General features: G+C 46.8%; 1 protein-coding gene across 1 annotated transcript in view; it reads left to right on the forward strand.

The window, feature by feature from the left end:
• The window catches only part of CLNK (cytokine dependent hematopoietic cell linker), a 62,219-nt gene extending 46,053 nt beyond the window's left edge, over positions 1-16,166 (forward strand). Inside the window, exons 13-15 of the mRNA XM_015534697.2 lie at positions 3,730-3,807; positions 7,663-7,818; positions 16,020-16,166. Of these exons, the coding sequence (XP_015390183.1) occupies positions 3,730-3,807; positions 7,663-7,818; positions 16,020-16,166 (381 nt within the window). The remainder of the gene's footprint in view (positions 1-3,729; positions 3,808-7,662; positions 7,819-16,019) is intronic.
• Positions 16,167-17,183: the final 1,017 nt, after the last annotated feature.

A 17,183-nucleotide genomic window follows, 5' to 3' on the forward strand; every position in this document is an offset into this window, starting at 1 on the left:
TACTAACTGTTCAATAATCTTTCAGGACTAACAGGGATTTATATGCTACAACCCTTTTTCTTTTTTTTTTTTTTAATGTTTATTTATTTTGAGAGAGACAGAGTGTGTGTGACAGGGGAGAGACAGAGAGAAAGGGAGACAGAGAATCCCAAGCAGGCTCTGTATTTGTCAGCATAGATCCTGATGTGGGGCTTGAACTCACGAACTGTAAGATCATGACCTCAGCTGAAATCAAGAGTCGGATGCCTAACCGATGGAGCCACCCAGGCACACCTGCAATTCTTTTTCCAATAAAAGACCCACATGTCATATACTCATTTCATTTGAACAGTCCAACAACTATTTTTTGAGCCCTTATTATATGCCACACAATATGCTAGAGGATATGGTCTGTGCCCAGAGGAGACACAGAGCAGGGAAATATGATGCTAAGAGATAATAGATGTACTCTCATTAGTCCTTCATCTATTTCCTGGTCTCTTTCTAAAATATTCCCCATCCCTATGATCTTCTTGGACCACACTGCACTTAACATTTACTACATGGAAAGCGGGGCGTCAAAACGTTCTTTGTAGCTTCCATGCCCTTCCCTCAATTACCTGGTAACATTACTTACTAAAGGCTTTCACTTACGAGGCACAGAAGGATATGCTTCTTCTGGGTCTCCATCCTGCATCCCCATATGCTTGGGATCCTGCTATGGAGCTTGCAAAAGGTTTGAAGCAGAAGCAGAGCATCCAAGATACTCTGGTCCATTCCTATAATCCCCACGGTACCCTAACGGTCTTTTGTGGTCCTTGTATTAATTTCTACCTTAATTTCTACAAAAGGTCCCCATACCCTTAAGTTAGACTTTGGGAAACTTTTGCACAGACTACCGTTACTTCCCCTTTTTATGTATCTGGCTTCCTTTCCCTCTTTCATCTGCTTCAGGAGCACAGGAATCCCTGAGTTCTCTCCAAAATCACACCCCTCCCAGAGCCTGGGCTCCCACACGCATGGGGGAGGCTTGCAGTGGATCAGGACTTCCGTGATGACCAACAATTTCAATCCACCTTTACAATTTGTGACCTACCCGTGTATGACCAATAATAATGTTCACTTATTAGTATTCTTTATATAGTTGACTCTTTTTCCACTTTGTATCGCTGCTCTAAATAGAAAACCAGTGTCACATACCATGGAGAGGAAGTGACCTTAAAACTAATTGCAGCATTCTACTTCTGAGTATATATGCCCCAAAGAGCTGAAGGCGGGGACTCGGACAGATATTTGTACACCCATGTTCACAGAGGCATTTTTCATAAAAAAGCCAAGAGGTGGAAACAATCCAAATGACCACCATATATATATATATATATATATATATATATATATATATATAACAGTTATAGAGAGAGAGAGAGAGAAAGAGAGAGAAAGAACGGTTCTAAAAAGAATGAAATTCCCATACATGCTACAACATAGATGAACCTTCAAAACATCATGCTAAGTGAAAGAAGCCAGACACAAGAGAATAAATCCATGAAATCCACTGCTATGAGGGCAGAATAGGCAAATTCATAGAGATGAGGTAGAATGGCCGTGGCCAGGGGCTGGGAGGTGAGGGGGTGGGGGGGAGACGGGGAGCTATTTAATCTGTCTAGAACTTCAATTCGGGATGATGACAAAGTGTTGCAGGGAGACAATGGTGATGGTTGCAAAGCAACGAGAATGTACTCAGTGTCACTGCATTATATAGTTAAAATGGTTTAAATAGTGAATCTGATGCTATGTGTATTTTGCCACATTTTTAAAGTCCTTTTAACTCAAACAGAACAAAGCCATTAAATTATAGCAAGATCTCTTCACTCGCTGGTAGCTGTCAGCATAAGGATGGTTCTTCTGTTACTGGGGAGGTTAGAAATGCCAGAGAGATATTAAGGACATACTAGAACAAGAAGGAAACATCCCTCTTGAATTATCCAAAGGTCTAAAAAGACAACTGAAGGGGCTGCTTCTCCCCCAGGCATTTCTGACTTATTTAAGGCTGTGTTTGAGTCCCACCTAAACTCACCGGCCAGCACTCATGACCACACCTGGACAAATAAGACCATAAAATCTCTAAGTGCTTCCAGTTGGAAAAAGTAAATAAAATCAGAATAGATGAAATGCACTGAGCCCTGCTAAGCCCCTGAACTGGCTGACAAGCCTTCCAGAAGCAGCAGACCACTCTGTACGCTGGGAGCTCACACTTCTGAGGCAGATGGGGCTCTCAGGCTCCTTTCTTTCTGGATGGAGCCTGTCACATGGCTTGGCAGGAGGGGAGCAGAGCTGGTCCTGCCTCTGGACCTTCCCAGTACCCACTCCCCACTGAGGGTAGGCACTCCATAAGGGAACTTATTCCAAAGGGGGTCTCAAATAAGAGATGACTTTGATCCCCAACTTGATGGAAGAGAATGGCAGGGCTGGGTGAGAGGAAAGGGGAAGGAGGGGGAGGGGGGGGTTTCCGGGCAGCAGGGCTGGCTCGTGCCAAGCCCTGAAGCTGTGTATGTCCAGGGAGCAGCAAACACATCTGGCTGGCCTGACCACGTCCTCATACTGGAGGGTGGTAACCAATGAGGTTGCACAGTTGGGCTAGAGTTAGCTCACGCCTCTCCCACCACGCACGCTTGGTGCACCCATTGTTGTATGTGCTGGGAGGACCAGAGGTGCTGAGACAACAAAGACCTGGCCCTTGCCGACCACGTGACAGGTGCCGACTTCCTGAGCCTGCTCCGTCCAGACACGCCTACGACACAGGATTGTGGCAGGGACGGATTGGGATAATGAATGAAGAATGGCCTTGGAGATGCTAGACTCACGCAGGGGATTGTTTGATGTTATTATCCTTAGATCCCAGTACAGGAATTGCAGATCTATGGCACAGCTCTCTGACCTCCCTTCCTTCTGTTGTGGTGCATTTTACAATCAGAATAACTCAATTGGCACAATAATGTATCATGGTACAGGGAGAAAGCCGGACAGACTCAGGCCTACCACCTGTGACTTGAAGCGAGTGCTATAAAGATGCTCTCAGTCTGCACCTTTCCTTTCCTTCCCCTGCTTTTTTAAGCTTTTTGTTTGTTTGTTTGTTGTTGAGAGAGAGAGAGAGAGAGAGAGAGAGGGAGGGAGAGAATGAGTGGGGCAGGGGCTGAAAGAGAGGGGGAGAGGATTCCAAGGAGGCTCCGAGCGGTCAGCACGGGACCCAACGCAGGGCTCCATCCTACAAACCGTGAGACCATGACCTGAGCGGAGATCGAGAGTCGGATGCTTAACTGACTCAGCCAGCCAGACACCCCTCCCCTGCTGTTTCTACAAGGACTAGGCCCGCACTGGCTTCACCAACGATACGCATCCAACCTTAATCAGCTTCCGCAGGTGCAGACTCACAACACAGTGGTAGACAGAGATTTCTTATCCATGTTGAACGTGGTGCCGAAGGGCCTTCCTCAACACCTGGGGTGAAATGTCCGGCTTCTTTTGATGGCAGACGGACTCTGTGTTGCCAGTTTCGTAATTCCTAAGCCGTAGTTACCTTTCCTGTGTCCGTCTCCAGATCCAGGGATGGAATTTTTGTAGTGCGTGTTTGTTATAAATCCAACTGTGATTTGGCACGGGTGGAATGAAAGTACACTTGAGGTAATTGATTACTTAAAATTAATACTTCCTTCTGACCCTAAACTATTCGTCATTTCACCTGCACCGCAGGATGTCCAGCAAAGCAACTGGTACGTTGGAGAGCACAGTCGCCAGGCAGTGGAAGAGGCATTAAGGAGGGAGAACAAGGTAACGCCTGCTGGAAAGCCCACCTCGCCGTGTCTGCTGCCCTCCTACGGTCTTCTGACACTGCTCTGATGCACCGGCCTGTATCTCTCGGTGCTCAGGAGGTTGTCATTAAAAGGGGGACTCAGCTGTGTCACCGATTAGTCGTGACTGCCTCTCATTCCAAAATGTCTTTCGGTCCAGTTTTTATTATTATTATCATTATTATTGTTAAGTGAGAACAGTAAAAGCAGCCCTTGATTTGGGAGATCAAATGTGGAAGCTGGGGTGTAAATGGAGGTCACCATGGAAGGTGCCTTCCTTCTGCTTTCTTCCAAGTTCATCTCGTTACCAAAGGTCTGCCCAAGGTACAGGTGAATCTTTATGTCTCCTGTCTTCAGGAAAGGTGCAAGGATCATGAATGCTGTGATAGTCAGGATACAATAGGTGATGCTGTACTAACCACCCAAGATCTCAGTCGCTTAGCACAGCAAGATAATTCTTGCTCACGTTCCTGGGCTAGAACGGTTGGTGGGTTGGCCCAGGCTGGTGAAGACCACAACTCGGTGTGTGCTCCCACCAGTCACATGCTGGCTCTTACCACAGCCTCTCAAAAAGAACATTTATCTCTGCTCACGCTTCCTTGGCCAAAGCAATTCATACAGCCAGGTCTACCTTCCAAGAGGATGGGGAAGGACAACCCCTTTTGACCAAAAGGAGAGGGGCACTGAAACACTTATGAGCAGATCAAATGACCACTACAACCATCACCACAAATAGCAAATAGTTATTAAGCAACTATTCTACTGTGGGCAGAGAGCCCTACTTGATTGTGAGACTATCTCAAAAGTGATAGACAGGGTCTCAAGAGTGATGCCACATTGAAACCTCTCCCCTGCTAACCAGTACAATGCTTGGTGTTGAATGAGGAAATACAAAAATGAACACATTCATTCATTAGTAAATGGGTCAGTAAATGACAGGTCCCCAATAAATTTCAATAAAATGTAGCTCTCAGGATTGATACTGTAAAATTAAACAAGATAAATTATATATAAGTTTCTCGGGTAAATAGAATAATGCCCCCAACGAGAGGCCCACATCCTAATCCCCAGAACCTGTGAATACATCACCTTACATAGAAAAAGGAATTCACAGAAGTGATTAAATTAGGAATCTTGAGATGGGGACACTATCTTGTATTATCTGAGTGGATTCAATGTAATCACAAGAATCCTATAAGACGAGGTAGGAATGTCAAAGTCAGACGTAGAGGCCGTGAGTCAAGGACCCCTGGCAGCCTCTGGAAGCCGGAAAAGGCAAGGAAATGGATTCTTCCTGAGAACCTCTAGAAGGAACCCAGCCCTGTGACCCCTAGATTTTAGCCTGGAAAAACCCATGTCAGAATTCAACCTCCAGAACTGGAGGAGAATCCATTGTTTTAGTCCGCAAAGGTCATGGTCATTTGTTACAGCAGCAGTAGGAAATTAAATGGTTGCTAACATAGTCTCCTGAACCTATTAGAAATAATTGGAACTATCTGATTGGCTAGGTGAGGAAACTGAGGCTAAACCAAGGTGTTGGTTGTAAAGGAAAAAGCGGCAGAACCTGTATTCAAGATCAGCGCTTTCTTCACAAAATCACAACTGCCTCTAGGAGCCATTTATAGTTCTTTACATTCAAATGGGGAGCCATAGGTGATGCCTTGGCTACAGGGGCCTCCCTTCCCTGTCCCTGGGGAATCCCACCATGGCTGACAGCTGCTGGGTATATGTGGGAACAGGCTGCCAACTCCGACCTTGCCTCTTCTTTTTGGCTATCAATACCCAATGAGCCACTGTGCTCTCTGAGCCTGTCTCCCACCAGAAAAATTACTCTTAAAGACCTGCTTCCAGGAGCCGCTGCATGGATGGTTCTAGAAGAGCAACGTATACATCACATAACGTCCTTCCAGAAATATCTGGGCACTCTGGCAAAGCTCCTTTTGCTTCCCTTCTGCCTCCTCCCACAAAAGCACTGAGAAAACAGAATCTCAGTTGGATAACTGCATATTTTCCTGTTCTGTTGGTCTCCGTTTTGTCAAAACGTGTTTCCAATTAATGACAGATAATTTCATTTAAGTTGCAAGATTGCCCAGATTCACTGTGACAAACTCATTGCAGAAGTTAAGATGATAAATCCAAAAATAGTGATGTGTCTTGGCCTCCTCTCCCTTTCTGATCTTGGGCAGTGTTCTGTGCTCGAATGTTAAGGCTTCAATTACGGCTGAAGGTTTGAGGCCGAACAAGTTCCAGAAAATTCCTCAATCCCACTTCATGTACTCAGAGGCTGATTCATTTAAAGAGCAAAGATTTGGGCTTAGCTTTTAGGTACTCTACTAATTAGCCGTGATGCATTCGTGGATTCACTTAAGCAATTAGACTCTATTTCCCTTACCTGTAAAATAGGAAGAAAATAACTTCTCACGCTTTATGTAAACACCGCGTGAAATAATGTGTGTAACATGCTTAGCGTCTTGAGAGCGAGTCTCAATAAACCTTAGCTACCAGCATTATCACGTCACTAGTTTTTTTAGCATTATTTATAAATTTAATATACTAATAGTATTATTACATAATATTACAAGCATTGTTATCAAGATCTATAATACTATATTAGTTACCTGTAATATAGTTATAGATCTATAGATATAAAACATAGTCTGCATAGAGATAATTATATGTAACAGTCATAGGCATAAATTATTATATAGATCTATCTCTATAAAAAATAGTTAAGTGTTGCACCCATCTAATTAGATGTAGCCTAATAGATCATTTGTACTCATCTCCATAAGAATCTGTGCAATTACAGCTAGAGACTTTTCAGTATTTGTCATCGTATAAAAGACAGCACGTAACCACAAAACCAAGTCTTGTAGGTGTGTTTCTGTTCGGGAGAATCGCTCCATTTCCTACCCATTTATGTCCAGACAGACGTTCATCCTGAGCAATTCCCCAGGATATACCTGGTCCCTGCAGTCTGCCTCTTCGCAGCCCTCCAGCCGTTTCACGCTAATGGACCTTTTTTTGGAAATTCTCCGTCTCCTCCCTTGGCTTCTGTCATACAGAAGCTTCTGGGTTTCCTCCTATCTCCCAGATATCTTCTTAATCCTTTTGTGCGTCCCCTCTTTCTTCCCCTGCACCTGCCTTCCCTTCACCTGAGGCTATGTTATCCCCTCCCTCACATATCTACTTGTGCTATCAATGACTGACGCCCCACCTCTCTTTTGGGGACCCTTGCCCTATATTGACATCTCCCGACCAGAGGCCCCACTTATTATGCTAAAAGCCTCTCCTGCTAAAGCCTGCAGTGGCTCCCACTGTCTCTACAATAACACCTGAGCATCAGGCAGAAGAGGAAAGATGCGAACATGGGCAGGAGAAGGAAGCCCCTCTGGGAGGGGAGGTGGAGGGCTACTCCCTGCAGCTGGGGCAGCCTGGGAAAATGCTGAGTTCCCAAAAGCAAGACAGTGCCCTTGAGAAACAGTGGCTTGGCTGAAGCCGAGATTCAGGAAACAAAATCCCCAAGACAGGTCGGTGCATCTATCCATTGAACATCATACTAAGGTTGTAGGCATGGCATAGAGGACAGTCGGGGACGGTGGGAAATTTGGAAGAAGGGGATGTCATAATCTGACGGGTATAGTTTTCAGAAAACAAGACCCCTTGATCATATTGACATTCGATAAATACTCATTAAATTAAACTGAACCAAAGACCTGTTTGCCAGAAAGAAAGCCATTTGGGAACTTCATACGCACAAGTGTCACTCTTGCCACCACTGTTGGGGTGGGGTTCTGGCTTGCCTGACAAGAGGCCATTCTTCCTTCTGCTTCAGGATGGCACTTTCTTGGTCCGAGACTGTTCCACGAAATCCAGGGCAGAACCCTACGTTTTGGTGGTGTTTTATGGGAACAGAGTCTACAACGTGAAAATCCGTTTCCTGGAGAAGAATCAGCAGTTTGCCCTGGGGACAGGACTCAGGGGAGACGAGGTGGGTATAACCTGACAGCTTCCCTTTTCCAGACCAACGACAGCAAGGGGGTAAGTTGGGGGATGCTGGCCAAGCCATCAGTCGGTCGCATCCCCACGCCTGCTGGGATAGGAGAAAAGAGCGCCGCCCTGGAGGTGGAGACTGTAATTCCCTTCCAGCCCCTTCTACAAGCATCCCCGCCCACCTTATGCTTCAGCCCTCGGGGCCCCAGCCAATCCTGACCATTCCTGCACCCTCGCAAGGCTCTGGCCCATTAAAGAAAACTCACTTTGCAGGACACATCTCAGTTCTGCCTCCCGGGAGGCCTCCTCTGAAGCCTGTGTCGGTGTTAAGGCCACATTCCTTCCCCGCCCCAGGGCCAAATTCCCAGCGCAGACATCCTGACAACATCCGCCTGCATTAGGAACCCTTAGGTTTGTGTCTCCAAATTGAATGTGAGTTCCATCACAGTATTCAGGGCCATGTTGAGCATGCCCCACATCAGTACGGATCTGCTGGTAGGCAGCTGGGTGAGACAGTCAATGAGGGCATTCATGGCAACTGTATAAATACAGAGAAGAAAGGAGATTGATTTGGGCTGAATGTGTTTGTGGTAGTCTTGGTCTATCTGAACACCTCACATTAACCCATAACCTCCTTGACATAACAGTTGCTCCGACCTTCGAGGTAGGGAAACTGAGGCTCAGACAGTTCCGTAAATGGCTAGAGACAAACGAAGAGTAAGTGAGAGGGCAGCTCTTCTTGGAAGGAAGGCGGGCAGGGAAGGGGATGGCAGGAAAGGTAAGGTTCAAGTTCTGAGTCGTCATTGACTAAGAATGTGAGCTCAGGCCAGTGACGTAACTTCTCTGAGATTTGGTTTCTTCAAATGTAATGCTCTTTTCTTGTCTGGACTTCTCTAATTCAGTGATTCTCGTGTAGCATCTCCAGACCTCAGTTGTATCTGTTGGTACGTATTACAGGCTGAATTTTGTCCCCCAGCTCTTCCAAATTCATATGTTGAAGACCTAACAGGTAGTACCTCAGAATATAACTGTATTGGGGTATTTTTTTTTTTAGTTTATTTATTTATTTTTAGAGAGAGAGAAAGAAAGCAGGGGAGAGACAGAGAAAGAGGGAGAGACAGAATCCCAAGCAGCGATATGGGGCTCGAACTCACAGACTGTGAGATCACGCCCTGAGCTGAAACCAAGCGTCAGACACAACAGACTGGAGCCACCCAGGCACCCCTGTAATTGGGTATTTAGAGCTAAGGTCTTTAAAGAGGAGATTATGGTAAAATGAGGTCATATGGGTGGGCCCAGATCCAATATGACTGGTGTCTCTACAAGAGGAGATAAGGACACAGACACGCACGGCTGTGAAGTCACAGAGAGGAGATGGCCATCTCCACACCAAGCAGAGAGAAGGAACCGATGTGCCCACACCTCGATCTTGGACTCTCGGCGTCCAGATCTGTGAGACGGTACATCTCTGTTGTTCAGGCGCCCCCACCCCTCTCCATCTGTGGTACTTTGTCACAGAGGACCGAGAAAACAAATACAGCGTGAAAACAAAACTTTCACACAACTGCCCATTATTCTTTGCTAGAAATCAAAACGAGGAACATTGCTGGGGCTGCCAAAACGCATCAGGCAGGCAGGTATGTGGGAATCCTGTCGGCAGCTGCGTGAGGACTCCGGCTTATGGGCGCCTGGGTGGCTCAGGTAGTTAAGTGTCCGACTTCGGCTCAGGTCACCATCTCACGGTTTGTGGGTTCGAGCCCCACGTGGGGCTGTCTATTGTCAGCGCAGAGCCCGCTTGGGGTCCTGGCTCCCTCTCTGCCCCTCCTTCACTCGCACGCTGTCTCTCTCTGTCTCTCTCTCTCTCTCTCAAAAATAAGTAAACATTAAAAAAATGAATAAAAGACTCCAGCTGAAACCCAGCGTCTGACCCAGAGCCCTTTTTTAGGAATCACATGTGGCTGGAGAGTTGCGGTCAACACGGGCCTTTGCTGGAACCTGGGAAAGTTTTGACGAAAAGGAGAGCATGAGTGGATAGATAGATTAATGCATAAATCTTCTAAATACAGCCATAATAAGAGAGTATTATGGCAAAGCTAGAGAGAAGTAGCCAATCTTCCCTTTGGGATTAAGGATTAGTGACTTAACTGAACGTTAACACCCTCTGAGCTGGCCAGGGGTTTAGCAAGCCCACGGTAAGGGTTAGTTGTTATATTTTTCACTATTAATCCCGAGTCACTGTAATAACTGGGGTACAGCCCCCCTTAACTAGATGCCTGTGGTTAGTGAACATCCCGGCTCAGTTTCGCTCTGCCCTCTGTCTTCTTCCAGTTCATTGAACTGCTCACATTATTTTAAAAAGCTGTCTACGACTTTTAAATGCTCGGGACACCGCCCTGACGAGTGGGGAAATCACGCGCCCTGACGCGTGGGGCCCCTACCAGATGCCGTGTCCTTTGCTCTCTCACCTGGGCCTCCAAAAACCTCTGGGAAGGACGCGTTCGTGAGCCCCTTTTACCAGACCTAAAGAGGTCACCGCTTCTTCCCCAGCATGCCACACTTTGGTCTGCCCGTAAAAGAGGAAACAGCGACCCAGGGATGGCGTCCGAATAGCGTTTAATCAGATTGTCAGCCAGTTCACTGCCCCAGCAGGGAAGCAGTTACCATCTGTGACAGCCCAGATTAGACCGCCAGCTTCCAGGTGAGCTGTTCCAATTACGGTCACCAAGGACCCCTCAAGGATCCAAATGCCTATTTTAAGAAAACCCTTTTTGGGTTATTCTGGAATTTTCTCCTCCCGTGCATTTCCCCCAAGCAAAAGCCTCCTTTTTCCTGTGTTTATGTAACACTTACATATGTTTGCTGTGCACAGAAAGCAGCCAATGCCGTTAACAATTACGAAGTGGATCGATTTCATCCTCATGGCGACCCTGGGACTTAGGTGCCGCCAATATTTCCATTTAACAGACAGTGACACGAAGACAGAAATGTTAAGTAACCACCACCACCACCACCACCCCCCCTCCCGCCCCCGTCACAGCAGGTACACGGCAAGGCTGGGGTTCATTTCTCATCCTGCATAACTATTCATATGGTCTCAGATAACATCGTGACCAAACGCAAACAGTCCCCAGCCTCCTTGAAAACAGCCCAGAACGTGGGTGGAAGAATAGTTAACACTTTTCTGGAAGCTTCCTGTGTGCCAGGCACTGGGTGAGAAGTGAGACTTTACACTGGTTCTTCCTGCCCGTCCTCCCAGCGAACGGGCACTGGCACGAGGCTGGGACAGTCTAGCTTGCCCTCAGCTCCCTCCTGCACCCCTCCATGCGTGGGCACCCCCGCCTGGCTGGGGGAGACTCTCCCAGCTTTACAAAAGGAAGAAAGAAACGGACACAGTAAGGCTGTGCTGAGTGCAGGCTAGTGGCTAGCTACTTCACCTGGGGCTCGAACGAAGAATGAGGGTCTTAGTCCGACTCTGGAGGAGAAAGGTAATGAGATACAGGGACTTCAGGGACAATTTTGGTTTTGCGTGGCTGTGGGGCTGTCTTGCAAACCTCAGAATTGAACCACACATCCAATGCAGCGACGCCTGTCTCCAGGGAGTTATTACATGTAAGATGAGATGATGTAAACAGAGTGCCGAACTCATAAAGGGCAGGTGCTTCGTCAGTATGGGTTTGCATCGTAAATGATCCCCCAAAGCCCCTGCATCAGGCCTGTGCGCCCGGGCAGAGGTGAGGTGCAGCTCTCCCCGGGGTGTGGGGGGCTGCAGGGGATGCCTGGACGAGGCCCCAGAAAGCGAGCACAGAAGGCGAGCAAACCCACACGCGTCTGCCAAGAATAAGCCTGGGAAGGTCCATTTTACTGCAGATTAGGTATGTGCATCATCCTGTTAGCCACGTGGCTAGAAACTCATGTCTAAATTCAGATTTCGGAGAGACCCATCGCCTTCACTCTCTGGGGCCTGTAACCAAGTACTGCAAACTTGGTGGCTTAAAACAACAGAAATGTGGAGCACCTGGGTGGCTCAGGGGGTTGAGCATCCGACTTCGGCTCAGGTCATGATCTCACCGCTCGTGGGTTCGAGCCCCGCATCAGGCTCTGTGCTGCCAGCTCAGAGCCTGGAGCCTGCTTCGGATTCTGTGTCTCCCTCTCTCTCTGCCCCTCCCCTGCTGACGCTCTGTCCCTCAAAAGTAAATAAACATCTTTAAAAAATGTACTCTCCTGCGATTCTGGTGGCCAGACACCCGAAATCAAAGTATCAGCGGGGCTTCTGGACACTGAGGGAGGGATCCTTCCTTGCCCCTGTCAGCTTCCGGTGGCTCTGGGCGATCCTTGGCTCCTTGGCTTGTGGGCCACATGGCTCCGATCTCTGCCTCCGTGGTCACGCTGTCTCTTCCTCTTCTCTAAATGAATCCCCATTCTGGGGACACACAGTCCCTGCCGGCCAGGGAGACCCTGCTAATCTGTGCCCATCTATGCATGTACCTGAGCAGGGGTGAGGCTGGAAATATTTAGCAACTGGTAGAACCCCAGCCCTGGCCAGAGAGGCACCTGCCATTAATAACCTGAGGAACTTCATCTGCTGCCAGACATGAGCCCTGCATCTAAGTCTAGAAATCACGTTTGTCAACATCTCCGTGAAAGCTCATAGAAGGGAGCAATTTCCATCACCAGACCGTTCCCTGAAGTTTGCTTATTTATTTAGAGGGGCGAGGGGCAGAGAGAGGGAAAGAGAATCCCAAGCAGGCTCTGCACGGTCAGCACTGAACCCGACGCGGAGCTCAAGCTCACAAACCATGAGATCATGAGTGGAAATCGAGAGTCGGCAGACGCTTAACTGACTAAGCCACCCAGGTTCCCCAACCTGATAAACTTTAAAAACTAGTAGAGACAAACAATGAGCCCATGAGCTTACGGCTTCTCGTTTCTTCCGTCTGCCGCTCTGCTTCTCTTTTCTTCTTTCACTCCTATGCGTGCACCCAAACAGATTTACTTACCTTTCTGGCAGTCAACCATTGCCTACAGCTGGTATATAGGCCAAACATAAGAGGTGTAAACAAATTTTTTTTTATTTGATTTAATGTTTATTTATTTGAGAGGAGAGAGAGAGACAGAGACAGAGCATGAGCAGGGGAGGGGCACAGAGAGAGGGAGACACTGAATCCGAAGCAGACTCCAGGCTCTGAGCTGTCAGCACAGAGCCTGATGCGTAAACAAATTTTTTAAGACCTAATATTAGGATGACATTTGCTCTCCTCCTGGAAAAAAATCATTTGATATAAAATTAAGAGCTTAGTTATAATATTTTTTAAAAGTCTCTTTAATGTGTCAGTTGTGGGCCTATCACAAGGAGGAAATAATAAGAAATGATGCCTTGCTTGCTTCCTACCACTTATTAAAATTATGATTTCATATACATTGGCATCCAGGCAGTAGGTTATTAAAATAATTAATATTGACTCATGATTTCAAGACCATCCTAAAGATAGCAGGAATGAGAATATTCTGGAAGCAAGCATTTTCCCTCTGAAGATGAACACCAGGGAAGAGAAATTTCCTTTGTGCCACGTGGGGTTAACCAATGTCACCGAAGACTTCCACATGACAAGCTTGTCTTCATTACGTTTAGTTTTGCCAAACGTGAAAAAAGAGAAAACTCTGTGCTTAGTTTATAACTGGAAGGGAAACACCATAAAAAAGCCTTCCTGATGGCGTAGAAAGCATACAGTGATCGTCTATAACCCTCTCCAGTGATTTCATTGGTCTTTGTTCGTGTTCTTGGCAAACCTAGAAAGGATGAGGTCATAGGAATGACGTTTATTGAGCACTCACTGTATACACTAAGTTCTCTTCTAAACGCTATGTATGTGTCAACTCAATTAATCCTCACAATGGCCCTCAGAGGTACGTCCTGCCGTTACCATCCCTGTCCATAGGTAAAGAAACTGAAACAGAGAGCGTAAGAAACTTGCCTGAGGTCACACAGCTAGTGAGCGGGAGAGCCCAGGTTGGAACTCAGGCACTTGGTCCCCATAGGCCCTTCACCTATGACCTCTGTCACACAACACTTGCTTTCCCCGTGTGACCCCTGGCAAAACCACCTTACCTCGGCATCAGGTAGGAACTGGTAGCTATTGAATACCTGTTAGGGGTGGACAGGTGGGTCATCTCACTGAAACCAGATACAGTAACAGGCACAGAGGGGCCAGCCACTTACAGATTTCATCAGGACTGTTTTCAGTGTGAAAAGACAGAACACAAAGTCGGATGAGCCTGGGTGGGAACACCGGAGAGCCCTGGGAACTCCATCATCAGGACAGGCAGGAACGGAGTGGATCCAGGGACTGGCCCATGTCAGGAAATTCGTCATTGCCTGCCTCCTTCCCCCATTGTGACACCTCTTTACTCCTCACACCCTCCACAAGTGGCGGGAAGGATGGGACCGCCATGGCAGTTACAGGTCTCTTGTATTTCAACTCAGAACTCCCCTGAGGAAACAGCAGTTCCCTCCCAGCCACCACATGCAGCCCCAAGGGCAGGTCCCTCTTGAGTTCCAAGCTGACTGTTTTCAGAGCACATTGTCCCTAAATGAAATTACCTATTTGCACAGGAAATTATTTTCCATCTGCCCCCACTAGAATGTAATCCCCATGAGGACCGGCACCAAGGCCATCTCATTCCTGCTGGATGTCCCGAAGGCCCGCAAACATTTCCGTGCTGGGGCGCACTGGGCAGAGGGAGGAGTGTGTATGATGCTAGAACAGCATCAGAGTCATCCCCACCATGGCTCCCTCCCTTCGGGCTGTGTCGTCTCTACCCTGGTCTGTCGGCATCCGGGCTCACACGCCACTGGCAAGGTGCAGAGGGGAAAGGGCAGACTCATGTCCAGAAAAACCAGGTTCCATTCCTGGTCCTGGCCCCCTAGCTGTGTGACCTCCAAGCAGGTCAGGCCACGTCTCTGAGCTGCGGTTTCCTTAGCTCTGCATGAAGGCCGTTCCTCCTGCCCTGCTCACCTTACAGGGTTGTGGCCAAGGAGGATCGAGGGCACGCGTCGTCTTAAGGTGTGCAAGGCAGACTGAGCAAGCTCTTCCCACTCGTCCTCCAGTATTCCCTTTGAGAACACACCCAAACTCAGTTCAGCAGCATCACTGTCCGTGCCCCCTTGTCCTCAACGTCTGTCTTCGTTCATGCTTCTTCCTGTGCGTTTAGAATCCTTAAACCTCTTGCCCCTTTATGTAGAATCACCCAGAAGGTATAGCCCGTTTCAAGTCTACATCTTCAGCAAAGCACATCCTGATTCCCTAAGCTTGAAATAATCTCGGGCCACCTAGATGGCTCAGTCGGTTCAGAGTCGGACTCTTGATCCGGGCTCAGGTCATGATCTCGTGGTTCGTGAGTTGGAGCCCCACATTGGGCTCTGTGCTGATAGCTCTGAGTCTGCCTCAGATCCTCTGTCCCCCTCTCTCTCTGCCCCTCCTCCACTTGTGCTTGCTCTCTCCCTCTCTGAAATACATAAACTTTTAAAAAAAGGAAAAGGAAAAAGAAATAATCTCACTGTCCACAGCCCTTTACCCGTGTACCTCCAGAAACATCAACATGTGAAGGTCTGCTATCACGTCGGTGTTTCACAAGAAGCCCTGGGAAGGAAGGGACATTGGCTAACAGCTACCAGCACCCTGAGGCCAGCTCTATTCCTTCTGATTACCCCAGGACTCCTTGGAACAGAGGGGTTTCCAGGAGGGAAGCTCACTGAGGCCTTCTGACCAATTTACGAAGTGAAGGTCGAGCCCTGACCCGCTCACTTTTGGTCTCCCCAAGCACCCTGCTCTCCCTTGTTACTTTATCATTTTTATCTCTCTTCCTTCCAGAGCTGGCTCTCCCCATTCTTTAAAAAAAAAAAAACACTTTATGACACACCTTCACAATTCAAAATATATATATATATAATATATTATATATATATCTATATATAATATAGATATATATATAATATATTATATATAATATAGATATATTATATATATTATATATATAATCTATATATATATATAATATATATATATAATATATTATATATATATATATATATAAATTGAATTAACTTCTTCTCTAACTAAAATGAAGCATCTAATTCTGTGCTTTAACCCACAGACACAAAAGATATTTACATTTTCATTAACTTTCTTTTCTGTGTTTCAGAAGTTTAATTCGGTGGAAGACATGATCGAACACTACAAGTATTTTCCCATCGTACTAATTGACGGGAAAGATAGAACTGGGATCCACAGGGTGCAATGCTACCTAACACAGCCGCTCCCCTTCAGCAGATGCTTCTCGCCGTGGTAGCCTGGGCTCTGTGTTCTCTCCGGTTCAGGGGATCCGATGCCTCCACCCATTTTCCAATGATTTCAAAAGATGACGTTCTGTGGCTTCGAGGGATCACTTCTTTGACCTCGGAGAAAAAGAAAAACCTTTTACCATGGAAACTGGAAACTCAATCTCGGTTTCGAAAGTTCAAGCCACAGAAGAAATATCTATAAGAAGCAAAAAAATAAAAACTGGCTTTTAAAAGCGTATCATCTAAAGAGAAAACTGTAAATGTGGTCCTCGTGCCTATGTTACAGATGAGAAATAAAGGTGACAAGAAGGTTTGCTGAAATATTTGCAATTCGCACAGGACAGATCTATGTGAGACTCCCAAGTTTATGCTCTTTATAGGACCTGCCCCTGCCTTTATTTCTGGAGTGGTAGGACTTGTGACTTTAGATTTTTGAGATTCCTCAGGCTAAAGATATTGGTGAACGTAAGCTCTATTGTATTTATGACCCTGGAAATTCAAGTGTCCGGACGACTGTAGTAGAAAAAGAGACTGCTTGTGAATATCACCTGGAGAAAATCAGAAATGCTCTTTCTGGAGGAAAGCAGAAATGCTCTGGTGTGAAATGGCCATGGCCCAGACTCCAGGACTCTGTGTCGAGTGGCTTGGAGACAAATGGAATTTGCAGATTCGTAGTCAGGGAGTAAGCTGAAGTCTGAGTGAAAGTTCAGAAAAATTTCTTTTTAATTCCCATGGTGGACTTCCCTTCAAAGGAAGAGAACCGTCCTTAGATAAGTGTGACCCTGAAGGAAGATTGCACGCCTCCTGATATTGTCACCTCCTAAGGCTAAGAGGATCTTATTTGATTCCCATTTTACAATACAGATGAGGAAAAGAGGCTCAGAAAGGTTACTGATCTCACTCCGTGTAGGAAGAGAGCCCACGTTTTTATCCATTTCACCTGGCTCCTTCCAAGCACACCTTCCCAGGTACATTCCCTGTAGAATTGAACCATCAAGTTGAAAAGCTAAATTAAGGAGAGAGAA

This window comes from Panthera tigris, chromosome B1 (assembly GCF_018350195.1).
Source record: "Panthera tigris isolate Pti1 chromosome B1, P.tigris_Pti1_mat1.1, whole genome shotgun sequence".
Classification (NCBI taxonomy): Eukaryota; Metazoa; Chordata; class Mammalia; order Carnivora; family Felidae; genus Panthera; species Panthera tigris.